The 18,422-nt window shown below is 35.4% G+C and overlaps 1 protein-coding gene across 1 annotated transcript in view; it reads right to left on the bottom strand.

Moving 5' to 3' along the window:
* LOC306865061 (vacuolar protein sorting-associated protein 41 homolog) overlaps window positions 1-18,422 on the bottom strand; it is a 35,303-nt gene that overhangs the window by 12,014 nt on the left and 4,867 nt on the right. The window contains exons 3-22 of the mRNA XM_079409416.1: window positions 15,709-15,816; window positions 11,952-12,029; window positions 11,776-11,850; window positions 10,034-10,096; window positions 9,517-9,582; window positions 6,075-6,194; window positions 5,840-5,986; window positions 5,659-5,725; window positions 5,407-5,504; window positions 4,591-4,720; window positions 4,047-4,162; window positions 3,892-3,948; window positions 3,720-3,781; window positions 3,533-3,614; window positions 2,305-2,397; window positions 2,025-2,152; window positions 1,789-1,933; window positions 1,545-1,586; window positions 1,406-1,456; window positions 1,167-1,304 (exon numbers count right to left, since the gene is read on the bottom strand). Of these exons, the coding sequence (XP_079265542.1) occupies window positions 1,167-1,304; window positions 1,406-1,456; window positions 1,545-1,586; window positions 1,789-1,933; window positions 2,025-2,152; window positions 2,305-2,397; window positions 3,533-3,614; window positions 3,720-3,781; window positions 3,892-3,948; window positions 4,047-4,162; window positions 4,591-4,720; window positions 5,407-5,504; window positions 5,659-5,725; window positions 5,840-5,986; window positions 6,075-6,194; window positions 9,517-9,582; window positions 10,034-10,096; window positions 11,776-11,850; window positions 11,952-12,029; window positions 15,709-15,816 (1,866 nt within the window). The remainder of the gene's footprint in view (window positions 1-1,166; window positions 1,305-1,405; window positions 1,457-1,544; window positions 1,587-1,788; window positions 1,934-2,024; window positions 2,153-2,304; window positions 2,398-3,532; window positions 3,615-3,719; window positions 3,782-3,891; window positions 3,949-4,046; window positions 4,163-4,590; window positions 4,721-5,406; window positions 5,505-5,658; window positions 5,726-5,839; window positions 5,987-6,074; window positions 6,195-9,516; window positions 9,583-10,033; window positions 10,097-11,775; window positions 11,851-11,951; window positions 12,030-15,708; window positions 15,817-18,422) is intronic.

The raw sequence follows: 18,422 nt of genomic DNA, 5'->3' as shown, positions 1-18,422 counted from the left end.
ATGGGCATTTTTACCTTTAAGCCACTTTTTTCTAAAAGTGTGCATCATCTTTTGAGTCAAATTCTTGCATTTGGGCTATTACTAAGCAGATGAAATCAGTATCAACTAAATTTATCTTTGCAATGCATATGAAGTGGAATTTAGATATATTTGGAAACCGTTTAATGCAGCTCAGAAGGGCATAGAATGCTAACCTGCAGTCACAAATGCATAAATGATGTTTTGATATTTGAAACAAAACGTTGAAAACTGATGTTTGACATTATTTTTAAAAATGTGAAATTAAAACGGCCAGTAGGTGGCAATAAGTCAGCGTTAATAAGTGAGTAATTGCGACTGAACCGAATCATATAAACGTGTATTCATTCAGGAACGAATCACCGTCATGCTGATCAGAGACGCAAAACAGTGCTGTGGCTGAGTTTGGAATGATTTTTGTTGTAGAAATAGAGCAAAAGCAGGAAATATGGTGTCTAAAATGTAAGTATCTTAATATTAATTTCTCGTTTATTGAACTGTTGCATAAAATCAATATCACATTTGCAATCATGCTGATTTTTGGAGAAAAAAAAATGGTACTCTTCGTGTGATATTAACTATATGAAATGATATAAATAGGCTATAAATTTTTAAACTATGTGATCATTCTAAATGTATTTTAATAGACTGAATCGCACTAGTTTTACCTATGTTAAATGATTCATTCTCTGCCAGCAGGTGTCGCATTTGGCAGAAATTTTTTGCAGCACACAAAACAGCGCAGCACCGGACTTTTTATTCCTGTGACTGCAAACCTGAATGTTCAGTATCATTACTCCAGTCTTCAGTGTCACGCGATCATTCAGAAATCATTCTAATATGCAGATTTGCTCAACATTTCTTATTCTCAATGCTGAAAAAAGTTGTTGCTTTACTATTTTTGTGGAAACCATATTTTCTCAGGATTATGTGAGGATGAATGCTCAAAAGAACACCATTTATTTGAAATAGAAATTGAATGTAACATTATGTCTTTACTGTCACTTTTGATCAATTCAATGCAAAAAAAAAATAATAATCTTACTAAAGCCCAAACTTTAGAACAGTAATGTATGATGATTAAATCAACTTAAATGTACCCCATTAATGTGTGATTTCCTGTTTAGTGGAACAAATTGTATACAGACCTTCTCTAGTGGGCAGTGCATGCTCTCTCTGAGGAAGGGCAGTAGGTTGGGTCGGTCATACTCAGCATACAAACTGATCTGCCTCTCATGGTACTTCTGCCCCTTATGATGGTCCCGCTTAAACAGCTTATGCAAATACTGAAGAGAAACAGGCAAAAGGAAGTAACACATCCAATGTTAACTACAGCTGGACCCCTCAGACACATCTGCATGATTTAAACAGCTCATATTCAACATACCACATGTAACAGCTCAGGTCTGTCTTTTAATTCCTCCACCACTTTGTCCATCTGAGGGAGAGAAACACACAGATGTTCATCTGTACAGAGAGTGTGGAAGGGTTTAATCAGAAGACTGAGGCCACTGCACTGAACTCACCGATATTTTATCATCATTATCCAGCAGCATGTCAACAGCTTTCTAAAAAAAAAAAAAAAAAAAGAGAACAAAAAGGCAGACATATCCTTTAGACACATCTCTCTGACTATAAATCACATTGTTCCAAAGTCATCTATAACATATATCATCAGCAAAAAAATATTTTATGCACGTGACAAGTTTCTGGCATTACATTCTAAAACAAAGGTCCTCAGTAAGGCAAAAGGAATAACAGATGTTTTACCTCTTTGTCGAAATCCATGAGCAGGACAATCTTGTCCTTGATGGCGGAGAATAGATTGTGTTTGTGAATGAGTTGGTAAACATCTTTGTGTCTCAGTTTCAGGTAGATCTCCAGAGCACGATCATAACGCTGATCGTATGTGTAGCTGCATACACACATATAAGATTCTAACTTAGGCAGAGCTGCTTTTAAAATTATGTTACAAGCTTTTCTTTAATTTGGCAGCATTAACTCACAGTTCGGCCAGTGTGGTGAGAAGCATGCTGTTGGTGGGGTCCTTCTTCAGGTGTTCATTCACTGCCTGAACTATAGCCATGTTGTTATACAGCTCTCCTGGCCACTCACGAATCAGTGTGGCAAAACCCTGTGTGAAGAACAACAGAAGGAATTGCCTTCTTCTGTAAAGGATGTTGTTGTGATGATTCACATTTTGAAAGCTTAATATTATGGTCTATCTAATAGCTTATCATCTTGTTCATGCAATTGGAAAAAAACTGTTTAATGGAAAACATATACCTCATAGTCAGTCTTGAGGAACTCATGAAGTATCATCTCATAAATTGCTGGTCGAAGACGAAGGTCTCCTCTTGGTAAGTACTGACTGATGGCCTGGGAGGAAGTGGAATGGAGTGGGTAGTTAACAAATAGCATTTGTACAATGCTAAAATGAAAGATTTGAGGTTAAACAGATATTTTTGATGGACTATTATTTCTTTAAAATATGAGTATAAAAATAATTATAATAATAAATAAATAAATAAATATATATATATATATATATATATATATAGAAATTTTACTAATTTCTGACAACTGACAACTTTGTAAAATATGATAATTAATAATAATAGCGTGATATAAATAATATATTATTACAACATAATCATAATAAAGATCACACTAAAATTATTGACAAAAATGTCAAAATAATTGACATATTTTGTCATTGCTTAATAAAATTAAGTTCTGTTTCAATATATTCATATATTTCATATAAAATATTTTGCTAATTAATAAAATCATTTTATTATGAATAAAAATATTTTATTAATTTCTCAGAACTCAGTTAATATATGTTAATATACATATTTATATTAATTTATATATTAACTGAGTTCTGAGAATATATATATATATATATATATATATATATATATATATACACATACATATACACACATATGCATATATTAGTGCTATCAAAAGATTAATCGCGATCAATCACATCCAAAATAAAAGTTATTGTTTACATGTGTGTGTACTGTGCATATTTATTATGCATATATAAATACACACACATTCAGTATATATTTAGAACATATTTACATGTATATATTTATATTAATATAATTTATTATATACAGTATATATAAACTATTTAATATATAAACATAACTTTTTCTTAAATATATACATGCATGTGTGTCTATTTATATATACGGAATAAATATACACAGTACACACATTATAGTATGTAAACAAAAACTTTTTATTTTGGATTAATCTTTTGACAGCACTAATATATATATATATTAGTATACATTATAATTACAATAAATAATAAAAATAACAACAACAATAATAACAACATTGACGTATTAATAACAATTATTCTTAATAATAATAATAATAATAATAATAATAATAATAAGTATCTTCATTAATATTATTCTACTATTTACTATACAGGTCCTGAATGGTGGCAAATAATTATTTTTTAAAAATAAAAATTCTGCAGACTCACTTTCAACTGTCCAATGGTTTTGAATCTGTACACTTCATTCTCCCAGAGATCCATGTTCTTTCCAAGCACTTTTTGACACTTCCTGTCAAAAAGGAATACAGAGAGAAAAATGGGGCATATATTAAGGCATCCATTCATATTTGAAACAGTTAACAGCTCAATAAATCAGAAGGTTGATGTCCTGTACCTGGCAGCTGCATCATAATCTCCTCTTTCCACCAGATGATTGATGTACGCCATTCCAATTTTCTATTCACAGAGCACAGACAGGAAGCAGCCACACTGTGATTCTAGGTTATTATATGAGAGCGTTATAATAACTAAGACTAGCTTTCTGCACATCATTCATTTGTTTTCACCTGTACATCATGCCGTTTAATGTTTTTGAAGCTGATCTCTGCAGCCATCAGTGCTTCCTGTGACAAACATCCAAATCAAAACAGAAATCATTAAGTACAGCTCAAATTTTTAAATGGTATGATATAAATGCTTCCTTAGACTGCTGAACACGTACCTCGTATTTCTTCTTCTCCAGAAGCCAGTCGATGTGGTCATCCTGGTCTCTTTCTTTAGCCACTACAATGTCTTTAGGGCTGATAATGTAGAATAGAGACTCTCCCTCAGAGTGTTCTGGAATGACAACACAGATGATTCAAAGATTTAAAATGATGACTTTATCATCAACATGGGAATTTAACGGATTAAACTGTGGATTTTGGGTGATTTGTATCCGTCTTTTTTATTATGGTATTCTAGCTGTTCCAGTGTTGCCAAGCCTGCGGTTTACCCGCGGAATTGTGCTACTTTAACACTCTTGCCGCGGGTTGTTTTTCATGTCCGCGGGTCGAAGCGCCCCCAGTAATGTGATATTAAGTGATATTTCAGCAGGAACCCTACTGAAAAATGTGTATTTTACCCCTGGAACGCGTTTTTATCGGGGAACCCCCCGCGAAACGTGATTGGGATAGTTTTGGGCAAGTTTAGAGTAGCAATTGGGCGGGTTTTGTTATGATAACCTGGCAACCCTGAGCTGTTCATGCATTCTGTCTTCATCATACCGAGCCTGTAGTCCCTGCACTGGTTCTCCTGGAAGTTGCGTACAGTGAGAGCGTCTGATGAGATCTCCTCACAGCCCTCGGGTAATGGCTGGATGATGTCTAAACGAGGCCGTGTTCTGAACTCCTCCTCCTGTGGCAAACAGAGTTATATCTATTAATAAGTACATTTTACACTCACAGCAATACAAAACAAAATGTTTCTAATAAGATACTTTGTTTTTGCAGATTCTCACATTTTTTGCCTGTTAGGCTCTCTGTTGCCAAAGACAACATTTTTTTATATTTCTGGTACTTCTGATGCAGTGACAAAGCTGATTTTTTTCAAACTTTTTTATTTACAGAAAGTAAATACATTAAAATAATTAAAACATTTATAAATCATAAAAAAATCGAATTCATTAATTGGTAACACTTTACTTAAAGCCTTTATATATAATGCATTATAAAGGGTTATTAAAGGGATTATAATGCATTATAATTATTCATAATGTGCATTGCAATACATCTTGTTGTAAATAAATACAACCGAATTTAAAATGCATAGTGTAACAATGATTGATAAGTGTTATAATGTATTAACTGTGGTTACATTTATTCAGATTTTACAATGCATTTTAAGGTGCATTACAAGGCATAATTAATGCATAAAAAGAGGTTCTGGTTCTTAAATAAACTGCCAGATGTGAGGAAATGAATTAAAATTAACATGTTAAGCTTGCTTTGTCTCATTTGAATTTATTTCAAGTCATCTTGCAGCTCCCTTGGACATGTCAAGAGGCCCCTGATCTTAGCTCTGGTGAGAGTGTGTAACACTACCATGTGCTCAGAGTTGTCCTTGACATAGTACAGAGTGACCAGCTGATCTGCCAAAGGTGCCAGTCCACTAATGAAGAACTCGGTCTCAAACGCTGACACTGAAAGAAATCAGCAAATCCAAAAAAAAAATGTTTTGCTTTGTACATCTTAAGAGATAATAAAAGATAAGGTTTTAATTTTTGGGTGTACTGTCCATTCAAATTTAATTATGTTATGTTCTCATTATGTGTGTGACGGTAACTGGTTCAGTACCAATCTCAACGTAGCGACTGGGTAGATCTCTCATTTCTGTTGGGTCACGCTCTTTAACAACACATATCTGAGAAAAACAAATGAACCAAACAACGTTATTCAAATGAGAATACATATTTTTTTAGAAATGAGCTTTCCTAGTTATTAAAACACTTGATCTGCATTTGTACTGAACACATACCTTAACAGAAGAGCCCCAGCCTATGATCAGCATGGTGTTGTCTTTCCAGCACAGACTGCAGGGGTACATATCCGGCCTAAGATTGGTGTTGTCCCGCAACACGTTCGTGATGCGTTGTTTACTGCTGATGTCATAAATTTTCACACCCTACAATACATCAGCTATAGTTTAGATAAAATCATTATTACTAAGGCATCTTAATTAACATGTCCAGTGTGCCTAAATCGTATTGTACCACATTGTTTGCCCAGGCAATGAGGTTGGCTCTCCATTTCACGCTGGTGATGTTTCCCTCTCCTTCATGCAGAACAGAGGTCTTCCAACGGTTCAGCCAGTTCCTCTCATAAAGCGAAAGCTATAGAACATATTTCATTACTTTAACATTAGTGAGCGACAGATATTCACCAACACAAAACAGAATAGGCCACAGTGTTTGCATTACAACACCAGAGGGCAGTAGAATATAGAGCATAAACAGGTGCAACACAACAAAGTCAGTGACTACACGTCTTTTAATTCTGATTTGAGAATATCTGTTTTGCTTTTACTCTTGAAAAAGAACAAAATATTGAACAACTATCACTGGGGTGGTAGCCTTTTAAAAGTTATTAATATATACAACTGCTTAAACTTTTTGGGCCAGTGAGTTTTTTTTTTTTTTTTTTTTTTTTTTTAATGTTTTTAAAAGCTGTCTCTTCACCATGGCTATATTTATTTGGGTAAAAACCATTACAATTATGACAATTTAAAATAGCTGTTTTCTATTATAATATATATTGAATGTCATTATACTATGATGATAAGGCTGATTTTTTTTTAGCAGCCATTATTCAAGTAGAATGCTGATTTGGTGTTCAAAAAATGTTTGATAATAATTCGAAATGTTGAAAACAGTTGTGGTGCTTAATATTTTTCTGTAACTTTATATATGTCTTTACTGTCACTTTTGATGAATTTAATGCACCTTTGCTGAATAAAACTATTAATTAAAGAAAGAATCCTACTGACCCTAAACCTACTAATACACCACCCTATAGGGTTAAATTCAGTACAAAGATAATCCTTTTGAATGGTTTAGGTTAGGTTACCCCAGTGGCTTTTTTTTGTCTAATATGGTTATTTATTATTTTTTTTGCTAATATTGCAGTAAGCATTAGATTGGATCAGTGTGTTAGGCAGATTCATTGGCCTTGTCATGGTGTTTCGGTCACATTCAGGCAGAAATTCAATAAAATCATTTTACCAGCAATATCAAAATCCATTTTAGAAAAAGGCAACATTTGGTTCAACCTTTAGATAATGGGAAATTTATAAAGTCACTTACGCAGGTACGCAGTACAACACAATTTATAAAGCACACGAGAGAAGAAGATGCTGTATTGACATCTCATGAACTAACTAGAAAAGAGACTCAAACAACAGAATTTCTATGAAAAGGTATTTAATGTTTTGGTTTACTCCGGTAAGTCGGATATTATTTGGTGAAAAACAACATTTTCTGAGGGCTTCGTGCGATAACCGGCAACGCACTTGGTGGATAACCTTGAATCGAAAGTGTCAAAAATGCCACACACAATCACCACACAGCCAACCTGACCTGACTGCAGAGAAAGTGATTGAAAGGAAAGACGGTTCAATGTCGCTTCAGTTCTACACTTTTGGCTATGTTAACAGATCACAGCGCAGCAATAGGAGATGACACTCCAAGAGCCGAGCAGACGGAATTGAATTGCCTTTGACAAGATGCGTCTTCAGTGGAAGCCGTATTGATTTTCATGGCAGGGCTGCATTATGGGGACCTTAAGCCAGGGAGAGAGAAGGAAACAAGCAGAAGCGGGAGGAAAATGCAGAGGACTTGGCCACTGTGGCGCACAATGGACGCCGTTAATTGCTTCTGATAAGCACAATGCAGTAACAGTGTGAAGCCATTTTATAAGAATCAATCGTGGCACAGAGGATAAAAATCTAGGATTTACAGAAATTGAGAAGACTCTATTTGAGTGGTTCAAGATTTGTATGTCTCAACAAAATCTCTAACAGTCCACTTTACAAAGAACCAATGGCATTTATTCAAATTCACTTCACAATTGAAGATTTTTTTTCCAGCCTCAAGATATCTGATCAGTTCATGCAAACAGATCAACTTCTTCTGAGTGCTTTTACGACAGACACAAACCATGTTTTCATTTCTATAGATGTACGGAGTCTGGAATGTATCAGACTGTGGCATCTTCAGTTGGTAGCATTGTGTCCTTTGAAAAATGAGCGTATTTGTTTAGTCCATAAGCCAAAGAGTGTTCTACATGTTGCAAACACTATGGCACTCTATGTAATGACAGTTATTTATTGCGCAAGAAGAGACAACATCTCTCTAGTGAACAACACTTTGGAGAAAATGGACCACTCTTTCTCTCCCTGATGTTGACCTCAGTCTAAGGCCAAAGACGGTAAGAGCGTTTCATGCCAAACAGCTTCAGTTTGAGTAACCATAATACAAGGCACTCAACATGACAAAAAATGATTCCATTCTAATAATTTAGCTTAACCCTCAGCGTCGAAACCTCAAGAGCATCAACTGATAGAGACCACAAAATATATGTTTAGACTTCAGGTATGAATGTGGCTTTTGTTTTTATTTTAAGGCATTCAAAACACATTAAAAGAGATACTTTCTTTTGAAAACTCAGTGGTTGATGAACGCGTTTCATTTTTTTTAATAAACGATTCTTATATTTTTGCAAAAAGCCTGCAACCAGTCTTAAAGTTTAGGGTTGTTAAGATTTATGTTTTTAAGAGAAATCCCACCAAGGCTGCATTTATTTGATCAAAATACAGTACTTTTTAAAGATGCAAATTATACTCGTGATGGCAAAGCTTATTTTTTAGCAGCCATTACTTCAGTTTTGTCACACGATGAGAAATCATTATAATATGCTGGTTTGGTGTTCAAAAAAGATTTTTAATTAGTATTAATGCTGAATTGAAAACTGTTGTGCTGGTTTATAATTTTGTGGAAACCATGATACTTTTTCAGGATTCTTTGATAAATAGAAAGTTAAAAATACAGCACTTATTTGAAAAAAAAAAAATTGTAACATTATAAATGCCTTTACAGTCACTTTTAACCAATTTAATGCATCCTTGCTGAATAAAAGTATTCGTGTCTTTATAAAAAAATTACTGACCCTGAACTTTTGAATCGTAATGTAGTTACATACTGATTCAAACCTAAAATGACATGCACGAGTCAGTGCCAAACAAATGTGCTTTTGTTTCCTTTTGTACTAGTAAATAATGAGAGTGAAAGAGAAGACAGGAAATGTTTTGGAAGAAGGATAGAGAAAATGTAATAAGACCATGATTCTAACTGGATTTGAACCTGCATCTCCCACATGAGCCCCAAGGCTCAACATTTCTACAGCACTCGTTCTAACCACTAAACGTGGGATTGGGACCCAATGCAGACCTGATACCAGCTTTTAGCATCTTCTGAGTGACCTGACTCCTCTAAAAAAAATGAGATTTGCCAAACAAATGCAGTTTTTTTAAAGTAGAGAGGAACTATTGGACAATGAGTGCAATGAGATCTGGAAATAACACAGACAAGTTTTGAAACTGCGCCTTTAACACTCACAGTCTGAGTTTTGACTCCCAGGTGATTGTGAAACTGGACTTACCTTATTTCCTCCGGTCACAAACTGTTTATTGTTGGATTTGCTGAACTGAGGGTGTAGCGCCACGACCTGGAATTGAACAAGAGACTTCAGTTCAGTTTACGGCAACACCTGAGTTAATATCAATGTCCACTCTAAAGCCATATAGTGCCTCAGAGGGGGTTAGACTAAAGCCAGTCTGAAACATGTTCAATAAAGTGCTTTTTTACCCAGGAAAAGTTAAAGGATTGATCCTCACAGTCCGATACACAAAAGTATCGACACAAGAGGATGACAGCACTGGCTCTTTTTAATGTGTGCCATAGGTGACATCACTCATGCTCAACAAACAGGCGGCTCATGCATGATATGAAATGCCCTAGAGAAATCAATTAAGACTAGTAGCAAGCTGAAATTACATTGTTTTCCAGAATTATCAATGCTCGCTGTGACGGGAAATCGAAATCAAAGGGCTATTTCCCATCAGGCAGCAAAAACATTGCCGGGGGACTGACGACTTGCATTAACAGCAATAAGTTACCTTGATGGGACAGTCAAAGTTTTCATGGAAGCCCTCCCTAGTGTACAGGCCGAATACTTGCACCTGGAAAAGATGAGAGAGAGAAATGGAGAAAGAGACACAGAGATGTCTTTTTAAGGTAAAATCACTGTGGTCCAGAGACGCGCTCTGCGATAACAGTTGACTTGGGCAAAGCATCAGACCATCCAGTGGGCTAGTTAACCATCTGCCAGACTCCCAATTAGTGGAGAGGTCAACTCTTTCTGCCCTCGCATGCCTTTATGCTACTGACTTAATCACTAGCGGTGCTGCAGTCCCCGACGGCTATAAACAAGCGTTAACACAACATTTCACCTACACCTGTCTGTATAAAACAAGAGGAAACTAAAAAATGAGTGCGAGGTCTCAAAAAAGTACAACTCCATTGAAAAGTAAAGCATCCTCTTGCATTTAAGATGATGGTGGGGGAGGGAAACTACTGACTTCAAATTGTTCATGTTTTTCTGGTCAGGCAACAAGCTTAGCTATTTTGAAAATTGTCTATTTTAAAGTGCAGGTTTCTAGTTTTTTTTTGAAAAACTTAAAAAAAGAAAGAAAAATAGACTCTTCCTGTGTCATATATTGTATAACATCAATAGCACAGCAGTTGTAAGTGTTGAGATTAACAGTGAGTAAACAAAGCCCTCCATATTGGTTTTAATCAAATAGTTTAACATTTAATAATTAATAGTAGTTGAATCATTTAACAGTTTAACATAAAAGTTTGCTATTATTATTTATGAATTGTCAATATCACAACCAACCAACCAATTAATTTATGTAATTTAAAAAATAAAATAAAATAAACTTAAGTATACTTTTCAAGTGATGCAGTTTAGACAGTCTAGGAGCAAATTAAAAATTATATTAGAAATATTTATTAATTATGAAGCACACACCAATCTATCACAAGTTTTTGAAGGCTACCTAATCCTAAATATTCCATTTATTTACTAAAGACATTATGAAATGTCTTATCTTGGTAACTACCGATTTTAAATTGTTTCTTGTTTATGTTATGTATAAAGTGCAGTTTCTACTTTTTGGAAAAACCTAATAATGAAAAAAATAATGTCACATTTTGCCAAACAACGGTAGCAATGCATTCGGTAAATTGAGATTAACAGTGCAGAGGAGCGAACAATGGCCTCCATATCGATTTTAATTGGTGTATGTGCGACAAGATCTCACCTCTGCCATAGTAACAGGGATAGACGTGGACTATCATGCCACAGATCAGCCTGAGAAAGCCACACAAGGTGCTGATGATTAGCCTCTGTGGACTGATAACAGCCAGCTCATGATCAATGAGCAGATAGATGGAGAGGAGCGATAGAAATCACAGAAGGAGCGAGGAGGAGAGAAGTTCTTTTTTTAAACACATTTTAAAATGGACCAAATGCGCACATGCTGTTTCTGCAGGTGTCAGAGTTGACGGAGCCGGTATTGAGTGGGAAGACAGGCACGACATCATATCTTGCAAACAGAGAAAGATATGAAAACTCAAGTAAACCACTCCTTAGACTCTCATGGGGAAATTCACTAAGAATGAATTGTGCAATGCTGATGGCGTTGTTTATTTGCACATTTATTGTCATTGCTCTCAGATTTTAGGAATAAATTGAGGGTTCGGATTTGGGACTAGAAATGGGACTGTGGTCGGTTTATCATAAAAGGCTAATACAGGAAGTTAAAGAACAATGGGTGCTGAAGGGAATTCTCACCTTTCCATCTTCAGAGCAGATGCCAACATGATCACCGCTCTCATCCAAACTAATCTGGTTTATTTTCACTGGACTCTATGAGCATTGAAGGAGAAAAAGTAACATAACCATGTTATAATCAGACATAACCTAGCTCAAACATGGACATATCTATAACAATCATATTTCAGACTTACAATTTCAAACTTCTGTGTAATATTTCCTTGAATATCCAGAAGGTAAACCTTTCCAAAGTGTGTCCCGAGAGCCAGGAACTGAAAGCAACAGGAGACACAAACATGTCAGACACACAAGTCAAAACCACGGGACATCCTACACTTATACAGAGTTAAAAGCTGTGGAGGAGGTATTAAAAATGAGTTTTACCAGGCATGGCTGTGAGGCCTCAGTGTTTGTGCGTGTATGTGAGAGTGTGTGTTTGTGTGTGTGGTTTCGGCTGGACCCTTCGAGGGCAAAAAGTGTGAAATTGCTGGAGGACAGGAAAGCCTATTTATCAGAGCGGCCCAGTGTGAAATAGCGTTTTTTTCCCCGACATATCAAAACGCTTCAACATAATATATGCGCCACAGGTCACACATCTCTGCCCTCCACACCAACACTCTGCCTGTCAGACTAATGCAATTACTCTTTTACGAAAACCTAAGCTATTATCTCATGTGAATTGCCACCAACCGATTCAAAATTTCAATAAAAAACTAAATTAATTAGATAAATGAAAGTTTACCTTTCTATTTTTTCAGTTTTAACAGTCTAGGAGTAAATTCTATATAAAGCTCTTGTTAACTGACACAAGATGTTCAAACAATTTAAAAAATGTGTAATTATATGCAAACATATTTAATAGGATTTAATAGTGCAAAGAGTGGTAACACTTTATTTTAAGGTGTCCTTTATTTTAAGTAATTACCTAGTTGAGTACTTAGTTGTATCTGTTGTACTTATATGAAACAAAATGTACTTACCAAGTAACTAAGTTGTGGAAAGTCTGTACTTACTGTTTGTAATTATGTAGATGTAATAGGCAGCTACTGTTACACATATGTAACAGACCGAGTCTGTTACACAGCTACTTATGTAACCAAAAGATTGTTACACGTGTTGCAGACTTTATACAACGTAATTATAAATGTAAGTACACAGACATAAGCTACTTAAAAATAAAGTGTATCAAGATTGTACTTAAGTGTACTTCATGTGTATCTATACTGTACACCTTATCCAGCTGCACCTTAGTTTGATTTAACCCACCAGTACACAGCTAAAATACATGTAATACATTTCTAATTACATTACAATTACATAATATTACACAGGCATAAGCTACTTAAAATAAAGTACATCAAGATTAGAGTGTACAAGTAGCTGTGTAACAGACTCGGCCTGTTACATGTGTAACAGTAGCTGCCTATTACATCTACATAATTACAAACTGTAATTACAGGCTGTTCCATAACTTAGTTACATGATATGTACAATTTGTTGCATGTAAGTACAATGGCTACGACTAAGTACTTAATTAGGTAAATACTCTGTATTATGACACCTTAAAATAAAGTGTTACCCAAAGAGTTCTATGAAAGGTGGTTGGAGGGGAGGGGCTTATAAAGAGGTCTAGGTGATGTCAGCAGAAAAGAAAAGTTGTTTCAGAGTCAGAGCAAGTTACAGTATTGTACTTCATTAAAGAATTCAAACCATTTATATGGTATTTATATTTATTCACCATTTAATAACACTGATGAATGAGATAATATAATGGTATAATGAGAGTGGGAATGTGTTGTGGGAAATATGATCAGCAGTAGTGACAAAAAGTCACTCAGCAGTAGTGTTCTGAATATTAACTACATATTCAAATGGCAGAACATGGTAACACTTTATTTTAAGGTTCAGTTCTCACTGTTAATTAACTATTAACTATGAATTTTGATTCAAACTCCTAATTACTGCTTAGTAAGGTAGCTGTTAAGTTTAGGTATTGGGTAGGATTAGAGATGTAAAATATGGTCATGAAGAATATGTGCTTTGTAAGTACTAATAAACAGCCAATATGCTGGTAATATGCATGCTAATAAGCAATAATACAATAATTAATAATACAATAAAGCAATAATTAATAGTGAGAACTGGTCCCTATGCTAAAGTGTTAACCAGAACTTTTATTATAATCCCAAAGCAAGTCAGGTCATTTTCTCTTTTTTTTTTTTTCTAATTCAATTACCACAGTAATGATAAATGGGACAAGTATAAGTGAAGATATTAGTATTAATATTAGAAGTGTAAATTATAATACAAGTATATTAAATTACTGGATGGCATTACAGTCATTTATCAGAACATTAAATACATTATAATAAATATTAATTTTAGGCCTTAATTGGTGTTACTGTTCACTAATTTGCATTATTATAGTTAAGTAATTAAGTTTTCCAACCAAGAGCAGCGGGTTCTCTTTTTCTCATCAATACTATTGTTCGATTATTTGATTGTTTGATATTTCCAATTAATTACCAATTTCATAGGGGCCTGGTGAATTAATTTTTTGAAATCTTTTTATTACATAAATATTAGTTATAAAACGTGGCATACAGTTGATTTTGTATTTTATTAGAGCATCTGTTGTGCATGCACTCTGCATTGTGTCACTAAAAGGTTAAACAAATAAAATGAAATCAGGCCACATAAGGGGACATTCAGTCCAGTCTGACCGCCAACCTAAAATTAGTTTGACACCCCTGCAAATTTGGGTCTATTTATCTGCCATCTGCAAACTGGACCCAGCTTTACAAAAGCATCCAGACACTATAAAACACACACACAGAATGAGTCCAGCTCTGAAACTGAGGTTACCCTGCATCTAAACACATTTACACACACACACACACCTGCTTTCCCTGTCGCAGCACACCCATGCTTCACTGCAGTCTATAATGAAATGCTTATATTTACAGGCACAGTCGAGCATGTCCAACAGAACCCCCTGCAATCTCCCCAAATAAAATCAGCCCAAAATAAATAAATAAAAGGGGTGGCCTCACCAGCCTCAGTGGCTCTTAAAGGGATTTATCAAAATGGAACTGCTGAAATTAAATTCGGATTCCTGGCACTTAAAATATGAGGCAACATTAGGCAGGTGGGTTGCAGGCGCAAGCGTGTTCTTGTGTGTCTAGGTGGTGGAATGCACATCGGAGCGCATGCATAAAAGACTAAAGGGAAGAGACAGAAAGAGGAAAAGGTGGAGACAGACAAAGTGAGAGAAGGTGAAAGAGTGAAAAAAGGGGGACTCTCAATGGAAATTCAGCTTTTCAATGTCTCCTCTTCTTGCAAGCTTGCCTTTTTTTGGAGAGATGGAAGAGGAAGGAGAGGGGAAGAAGTCCCCAGGGAAAAGCAGGAAAAGAGGGGGGAAAAGAATAAAAATCAATAGCGGTTAATAAAACATCAGGTGAGGAGACATAACTAGGTATGACTATTCCTCCACAGCGTCCGTGCATGAGTGAACCGGCTGCCATGACGATTAACCAGCCCACATAGAATGTTCCACCAACAAAAATATCAAGCCCCGGAAAAAACGGAAAGAAGACAGGCAAAAAAAGATATAGAAATCTAAAAGTAGAGGAAATAAACAGGAAATCAGCGAAAGGCTGGTGGCCTGTGAGCATTTGTGCGTAAGCACTTCTCTAAGAAATGTATGGTGTGGAGGAGACAAGTCAAAAATATTATATTCAGTACTATACAAGAGTGTAATAATAATAAACTGCACCCAGAAATATCTGCATTTAAGAATTTTAAAAAGATAGAAGTTACAATTAAGCTTCTATTTAAATAATTAAAATTTATGTACAATATTGAATCCAAAAAAAAAAAAACTGTACTGTATATGCACATCATGTCCTACACTTTTTTTTCTTAAAGACATGCTAAATAGCTTTTAAACACCTTGTCATGCACTGTCATGCAGCTGGCCGCATCCTTCTGCAAGATCTCAGTCACGCCATTGGTCAGCCTCTCGTACTTCAGTTTAGGCTCCTCCTCTGTGTCCTCCTCCTGTACAAAAACCCAAACACACCCATTCTTCATTAGTTCATTAGGCACCAGAATATAGTAATTATCACACATAATAATAAGTGTAACTGTTAATAAAAATCAATTTAGCTTTTAATTCTGTTACTTATATTATGGTGTAATTGCTTAGTGTTGAAAGAATAGTGATATCCTGTAATAATTAGCAATGTGAATGGGAGCCTGTTTCATGCTACAGTAACATCAGGGAATCCAAAAAGTTTTGGTCAGTAGAACCTCTTTAATCTAAATTATTTCCTTCAGGTATCCTTGAGATTTATTGAGAGCACATTTCAATAATTTGACAACATTCACGGTTCTCTAATTTTGGTCACATGCCATATTTCAAAATATATTTTATTAGTAAGTGCTCTATTTTGATTGTTTTTATAACTATATATTTAAAACTTTCATGTATAATGATTTCATTAATCATTATCTTTCCATCAACTCATGCTATAGTTTATGTAATATGTAACAAATTTGAGTGTTGCATTTCAAATCTGACCAACTGTGATAACACGTGTGCAGTACAATATTAATTTATTTATTACGTTTTCATTTAATACATTACAAATGCATGGACAATGATTTTTTTAAATACATTTATTCAGCAAGAATGCATTAAATTAATCAAAAGTGACTGTGAAGATGTTTTAATGCTACAAAAGAATCCTAAAAACAGGAGCTCAGTTTCTCCAAAAAGCACAAGTCATCAACATTTATAAAAATAAGAAATGTTTCCTAAGTACCAAATCGGCATATTACAATGGTTTCAGAAGGAATCTGGAGTAATGGCTGTCATCACAGAAATAAATTACATTTTAAAATATATTTAAATAGAAAACAGTTATTTTAAATTATAATCATATACACTTTTGTAACTATATTTTAGATCAAATAAATGCAGTCTCGGAAGCTTAAGAGACTTCTTTCAAAAACATTAAATAATCTCAACCCCAAAATTTTAAATAGTAGAAGTTTATTTTGGGCCAAAAATTCCAGGGACTCCAATGCAAATAAGTAGCTAGCAGACGAATAAGATCACAGGCAGACTGGCGGTTTGGGTAGGGTTTCATTTTATCAAACTTTTTTTTTCTTCTTCTCGTCACCGACACCTCCATTGTCCATTTCGTGTTGTGTCGAGATGTGAAATTTCTAATGCCTGAGCATTTGTCATGGTCTACAAAGCCATTACAGACAGGGACGGAGAGACAGAGAGAGGCGGGAAAAAAACCTGACAAACTTTCTACGGTGGGGAGGGGTGGATAATATCTCTCCTGTTTCATATCCCATAATTTCTTCCTCTTGTTAGTGTTTGCCATCGCCACGCCGATGTGGTGGATGAGTGTTGTGCCTCATTCCCTGCCGCTCCTAATTGGTGCCTTGGGGAGCAGGGGATGAAGGGAAGTCTGTCTTTAATTGCCCCTTTTCTGGAGTGGTGTGACCATCCACACTCTCCTCTTTCGCTCATCCCTCATTCTGTCTCTGTCTTTCTAGTTACAAACTTTGCTGGAATGCTATAGTGAAGCATTGGGCCTCAAAACCACAGATTAATGTCAAACCCCGCCAGCATCTTTTCTCATTTCCTCACATTGCGTGACATCATGTTTAGAGGCTGTGGCATGTTTTCTTTAAGCCATGAGATGTGCATTCTTCTTTCATGAGGATAGAAAGGGTTTACATGAATGCTGTCAAGCTCCAAAAATGTTATACAGTATGAGCTCAGAGGACTCGGAAGGTGTGGTCCATCTGAGAGCACATTTCCACACAGCCTTCAACACATCCATGGTCACATCAGGAAGTGTTAGGGAGAGATAGACGAGGGGATAGAGACAGTATGGAAGCTTATTTTCAGCATGAAATAATAATAAAAAAAGGTACCTGAAACTTTCTTGCAATTCTGAGCTTAGTTTATACCTCAATCTCACAATTCTGACTTTTTTCATAATTGCAAAATATGAACTCGGAATTACGAGATATAAACTAACTTGCAATTCTGAAAAGTCCAAATAGCGAGATATAAACTCGCAATTACAAGAAAAAAGTTAGATTTGTGAGATAAAAAGTTGCAATTACCTTTTTTTTATTATTTTGTGGCAGAAACAAGCTCCTGAATTTTGAGTTAATGCATCAATTGAGAAAAAAAGTCAGAATAACGAAATATATATTCTATATAATTCTAAGAAAAAAAAAAAAGTAAACAATGTGAGATAAAAAGTCATAATTTGCATAATACTGTCACGTTCCCTCTCGGGATACAAGGAGCGAGGAGACGTAGGAGTTCCAATAATCACATTTATTGGAGAGAGACACACACGGAGACGAGGAGCTTGGGGAGAGACGAACATCAATGACGTTTAGACCGGACACAGGGGCTAGGAAACACAGGGATTATAAACACTGGGAAATTAGCAAGGAAGAACAGAAACAGGTGTGGGGCAATCACATGCAGGGCTGGGGACACATTAACTACTAATTAAAGGAACGAGGATGGCCAAATAGGGACACGAGAGGAAGGGAAACACAAGACAAGGACTGACATTACGCCCCCCTCCGGAAGGCGTGTCCTCACGCCTAACACCATCCAA

The sequence above is a fragment of the Barbus barbus genome, assembly GCF_936440315.1.
Source record: "Barbus barbus genome assembly, chromosome: 46".
Classification (NCBI taxonomy): domain Eukaryota; kingdom Metazoa; phylum Chordata; class Actinopteri; order Cypriniformes; family Cyprinidae; genus Barbus; species Barbus barbus.
Note: the sequence above shows the minus strand (reverse complement) of the source record. Positions and strands in the feature narration are given on the sequence as shown.